We start from the raw sequence: 6000 nt of genomic DNA, 5'->3' as shown, positions 1-6000 counted from the left end.
TTCGGATCACTGCGCCACATTCCAAGAAAACGTGTCCTAGTTCATGTTAGTAGTAGGCACCAGCAGCCTATCTCCTTTTACGCACACCCTACTCCAGTGAAGGCAGCAGCGGTTCAGATCAGATTTCACATTCAGCTCCGACCAGCTGAGAAAAAGAAACAGCCACAGAGCAGGAGGGCTCGTATCTCTGCTTTCCCCACACCGACACCCGCGTCTGTTCGGCGAGCGCCAAAGGAGAAACCGGGTGCGCAGCGCAAATATTAACGCACCGTCGGGATTTTCCCCCGCTTTTTTTCTTTTATGTATTTTTGCAGGATTTCAGCAGCGAGAGCGCCACAGAGAATTAGATAGAGAGAAGAAGAGATGGACGAGCAGCCGAGGTTGATGCACTCTCACACGGGGGTAGGCATGGCAGGGCACCCCGGCCTGCCGCAGCATATGCAGGAAGGCACCGGAGGAACGGACGGCGACGGAAGAAAACAGGACATTGGAGACATTTTACAGCAAATTATGACCATCACGGATCAAAGTCTGGACGAAGCCCAAGCCAGGTAAAGACATGCAGCCTGTTCTTCCACTGTCAGGGGGGAGGCGGCGGCGGCAAAGTAGATCCACAAATTAAAAAGAAGGAGAAAGAAAAATTAAAAAAAAATAAATATATCAACAACAAAAAGAAAAAGATTGGCATTTTTAAATGTACAATACAGTGCGGGCAGATGGAAGTAGAAATGGGGGGGCATTGCGCAGCCTTGTGCAAAAGCGGACAGAAACAGTGGAAAGGAACGATGGCATGCCTGCAGATCTCAGGGAAATAACCGCGCTCCCCGAACACAAGAGAAAAGTGGATGAATGTGCTGTTTATTACTGTGACATGCCAGCGTGTCGCCCACCCACACTATTTTAAAGCACTTCGCACCTTAACGCAGCCGGAGTGCGTCCGCCACACCAGCCAAAACACAGCCCAGGTCTTATTTTCTAAATATGAAATGTAATTACTGAGTAAGACTTCCGGCTGGCTTTTTTTTTCTTTCTTTAGTGGCTCACGGCTTGTTTACAGCGCAGTGAGAGAACCCAACTTTCTCACTTCTGATACACAATTCAGCTTTTCATCCATCTTGTGAATCCACATTAGAGTCAGAGGAGCTGCAAGTGACTGACAAAAGTTACACAGGTCAAATGTTTTCTTTTAGTTGGTCAGAAAAAAAAACACATTTATGTGTGAATTGTGTAATTTTATAATAATATAACCAGAGGTAAATATAAAGTACAAATGTGTGCAGGTAAATAGTTACAGGTTGCACCAATGAAGCACAAGTTCTCATACACAGGTGTTATTCATTTGAATCTGCAATTGTGCTGTAGTATTTCTCCAAGAAATAGACCTGATAACACGCAGCCCTTCTGTCCAATAATTAAGAGTTAGATATAAAATATGTTTCTGTGGTTTGTTTACGAAGCCACTTCTCTGTTTCAGGAAACACGCTCTGAACTGTCACAGAATGAAGCCAGCTCTTTTCAATGTCTTGTGTGAAATCAAAGAGAAAACAGGTATGTTCATGTTAATTCTGCCCTCTGATCGGAGGAGCTACACACTAAACCCTGCACTGTTGTTGTCTGCGCGCTCTCTGCAAGAAACCCTCTGCTCAAGCAGGTTAAACGAACACAATGCTGCACGCTATATTTTTCCACTAATGGGAGCATGCAGCTAAAAAAGAAAGAAAAAAAAAAACACAAAGAGGCACAGTACCAGCTCTGTGTGGGCTATTTTATCATCAAAGGGTAATTTGGTATTCACACTCAAAGTCACACAGGAGAACCTGATGTTGGATTTTCAGTCACAACACAATTCACCATATAAATTTCACTGACATGTAAGACATGTGTTTCCTCCTGTAGCTATGAAGTCTGCGTATTTCAACTCTTTCACAATAGGAACTGTGGACAATTACCTCGAGCAGTCCTTATCAATTATCGTGTCAAAATATGAATGAGGCTTTTTGATGCTATTGTGGAATAATAGAGAGTATTGAGCAAAATTGTCACAAGCACGTTGATGTCTCCCCTCGTGAGTTAACTGTCAAGTCTGGTGAATGCGTCTCTTTCTGTTCTGTATTGTGTCTCTCTATTAAAGCAGTTGTGAGAGAGCATGTCAGCAGAATAATTGCTAGGAGAGACATAACGTAACATAGGAGGCGTAAGTCATGTTTCCAAATCATTTTCCCGGTGACATTTTTGAAATTGGCACAGATAGAATCCAGTGCACTTCAGACTGATAGCGCGCATCTCGTCTTTTCTTCCCCTGTCTTTAGACTGATGTACTATAGGACTCTTCAGAACTTATACTGTTGAGATATTGAGTTGCCAAAGCATGCCAGTTTGCTGCGAGAGGCATCGCGTCCTGTGTGCTTCACACTCATTAGTGCATGAAATCCAATGGAATGGATGGAGGATGAAGAAGATATTGTTGTGCTTGTCCCCAAAGCTGCACTTGCTCATACTTGACCTTTGTGGCGGCGTTGACTGGCGCTGTTTATATTGTTTCTCATGTGTGATCCCACCCTCGCCTGGTGCTTTCATTGAGGTTTTCATTGAAGTTCACCTCCCTGCCGACCCCCAGGCCCGGCAGTTTATCTTGAATCGGCCATCGCCTCAGGAGAGAGCGGGGGGCCTTTTGAAGCCTGCTGGCTCACTCTTCTTTTTTGTTGTCTTGGTTGGTTTTTTTTTGGAGGGGGGGAGTGACACAGTTATGCATAGTGTTTTACTCCCTGGCGCTTCTCGGAGTTCATCCAAAGTTCGGCTCTGCTGAGAGTACAAAGTAACTTGGACCTCTTCCTGCCTGCACACCCATTCTTTTCTCTTTCAGCTGGCAACCTATAAATACAAGGTGCTTCACACAGGAGATCTGCTGCTTGTCGCGGCTTTCTTGGAAGTTTTAGTGAGAAACACTTCACGTGTAGCACCATTTACACTGTTTCTCTATTTCTGCCATCATTTTAAGATTGATTTTGTTTTATATCACTATGAATTTACAAGACACAAATTTGGAAGATTAATTCAACATATTTCTGTGCTGTTGCTGCAATACAAAAACCATCATTATCACCACAGTGAAGAGTAATTGTGCTTCAGTCACTGTTTCACCTTTGTCAGTCTCAGCACTTCAGCAGCGCTGTCAGGTTCAGTGTAAATAAAAGCCGGAGCGCTAAAAAGATCCCTTTCCCCACACCAAAGATGTTGAAAAAAACCTTCAACCAAAAAAGTTATGCTCGCAGGATGTTGTTCACTTCCACTGACGACAGAACTGATTTTGACTCAAACTTTTAGAAAAAGTCGCAGCTTGTTGCTCCCTCTAGTGGTTTGGTCTCCTTTTGAAACTGAATTAAAACATTTGTTGTAATTCAGTTTTTTTGATACTTTTTTCTAATTTTCACTTAAGTTTTTGTTCAGTTTTCTAAATGAATTGTAATTAAATTATAGTTGTGTTATTATTATTATTATTATTTTTTACCCTAAGAGTAGAGTAGTAAGAGAGTGAAGGAGGTCAGCCGACCTTCATGTTTTTTTCCTTCATCCTTAGAGCACATTAAGGAAGGCTGAAAACAAAAGAATAAATCATGCAAACTTGTTTGAATGCCTTATTCCTCATTGTTACATTTTACAGATTACAGATAACAATAGCTGTGATTTACTTTTCCATTTGACTTTTGCGTTATTGTCATAACGTCTGTGTTTTACTAATGAAACTGAGGAGGAAATAAACCTGAAACCTCTTTCCATGCCCTCCTTTGGTACCATCAGCCCAACTTTCCCCAGTTCCACCTTTAAATATTTCAGAGTGTGTGTGGCGGAGACCAAACAGCTTCAGCTACTCTCCAAAGCTGCAGTTGAGCCTCTGTAACTTTGTGCCAAGTACCATGTGAGCGCAGAGAGTGAATCCACAGAGCTGCTGTTTGCTTGTGTATATTTTCCATCCCTGGCTGTCCCCGGAGCAGCTGACAGCACCTGCAGGACACAATGCCAGTGCTGATCTAGGGCCTGAACTTGTGACCTAGTCTGTGTATTTTTACTGGGACGCAGTGAAGGATGGCCAACAGAATTATTGTGCAGTATAAACAAGCACAATGGCGCACAGCAACACCCGGGAGGAAAGGACAAGGAAGGAACACTTTATTTAAACCAATGCTTTTTTGTTTCGTTTTTTCTTCTCGACAGAATTGGCTTCATCCTCACCCACTTTCATTCCAGGCATATCTGTGTTGTCATTTATACTTAAAAGGAATGCTGTTTTTCATATGCTGTGCGTGAATCTGCGTGCGCTCGTTCCATAGTGCGCTCCTAAGAAGAGAGGAAAACACAAAATATTTAAAGCATAATAATGATTTTATTATTACTCCGTGCGTCCAAATTATGGAGCAAAGGTGGAAGCAGGTTTCGTCTGTGTTAGTGTTCGCCTCAGCAGCAGCGTGCTCTGTTAGGAGAAGCTCTCTCAGAGACTTTCCAAATATAAATCCAAACAGTTGGACTCTCCTGCTGTTGGCCCATGAAACCTTACCCATCCGCTAAGTGAATTCAAGTCAACAGGCTGGTAAAGATTGGGCTATGAGATAATATGAGACAACTTAATCCTGGTAGAAACACTGATTTTTTTTTTTGTTTGTTTTTAAAGTGGACTGCTTTCTCTTGGTCTTTTTTTTTTTTTTTTTTTTATGATTGATGAAAAGGCCTCTTTAGATAAGCAAATGCTTGACAAACTGATTTGGAAAATGAGCTGTCTTGACCCCTGTAAACACTTCACCAACATCATAAATCTCCAGCAGTGTCAAACAAAAGCGCTCCTTGACTGAGCTGCTCAGTAGATGTGCTGCTCTGACTTGCTGTTTAATTTTTTTTCTCTCAACCTCAACAAAAGGCCGGCTTTCTTACGGCCCGTGTTTGTGTAGTGTAAGGTTTCAAGCCTAAGGGATCCTCCATTTATAAAAATGACTAGCCGAGTGATGTAATGTTATTTTTTGAAGGGTGAAAATAGGGTGTTTTACAGAGGGCAGCCAAGTAGTGTTTGACAGGATGAAATGAGCCAGAGGTCTGATTATGGAAGGTGCATGGAAGCCTACACCACATTGACTTGTCAGTCCATTCAGATACTTGGCATCTGCCTATTTGTATTACAGAGGCTGATCTCAGCTCAGCCCTGCACGTCACTGGGTAAACACTTTGAAGCAGCTTTCGTGGTGGTCAGGTAAAAATAGGATCTGATCAAATGTTGTTCAGTCTGGTGTAGTGCTCAAATCATCAGGCAATTCATTGGTCCTCTCTATTAAAAGAAAATGAATCAGCCAACCATTTTGATGAGTGACCAATTAGCTCTAATGAGGATTTGGTGCTTTTCTGTTTTATATCATTACGAGCTGAATATGATTTGGACTGTTAGGCAGGCAAAAGTAGATCTAAAGCAACTAAGAATTATTTTCCTTAGCAAAATCAATCTGCCAAGTATTTTCTGGATGAATCATTTAATTCAACACATCTCTTCCTTTGTCCCACCAACTGTTCCAAACCCCAAATTTATAATCTCCTATCATCTCAGACCAAGAAAAGCAGCAAATTCCCACATTTGAAAACTTGGAACCAGCAGATTTTTGGCATTGTTGTTTTAAAAATCACTCCTAAAATACTCACCGGTTCATTTTCTGTCTATTGACTGATCGTTTCATCAAGTAATCGTTGTGGCACCTTAAAAAAAATTATCAACAAATTAATTAATAAATTGAAAATAAACATAAAAGGGCTTCAACTTGCCATTATTTCAATGATCCGCTATTATGGTATTGATCACTTAGTTACTTGTTTTGTCTGCATCAGGTCTAATAGTGGCAGCCCTAATGTGGTCATACAGAACAAAAGGAATGTATTAGCTAATGGAGGCATCTGGAGCTGACAGTTACTATCATCTGTGCTGAGGACTCATTGTAAGTGTAACCCAGCAGGTGGTAAAGGTGTATG

At 41.8% G+C, this 6000-nt stretch overlaps 1 protein-coding gene across 3 annotated transcripts in view; it reads left to right on the top strand.

Moving 5' to 3' along the window:
* Positions 1 to 234: 234 nt before the first annotated feature.
* Positions 235 to 6000, top strand: part of pbx1b (pre-B-cell leukemia homeobox 1b) — a 52314-nt gene continuing 46548 nt past the window's right edge. For all 3 annotated transcript variants that reach the window (XM_070831930.1, XM_070831929.1, XM_070831928.1), the window contains exons 1-2: positions 235 to 551; positions 1475 to 1548. In XM_070831930.1, the coding sequence (XP_070688031.1) occupies positions 364 to 551; positions 1475 to 1548 (262 nt within the window). In that variant the 5' untranslated portion in view covers positions 235 to 363. The remainder of the gene's footprint in view (positions 552 to 1474; positions 1549 to 6000) is intronic.

The sequence above is a fragment of the Pempheris klunzingeri genome, chromosome 6, assembly GCF_042242105.1.
Source record: "Pempheris klunzingeri isolate RE-2024b chromosome 6, fPemKlu1.hap1, whole genome shotgun sequence".
NCBI classification, from domain to species: domain Eukaryota; kingdom Metazoa; phylum Chordata; class Actinopteri; order Acropomatiformes; family Pempheridae; genus Pempheris; species Pempheris klunzingeri.
This window is presented reverse-complemented; position numbering and strand designations above follow the sequence as displayed.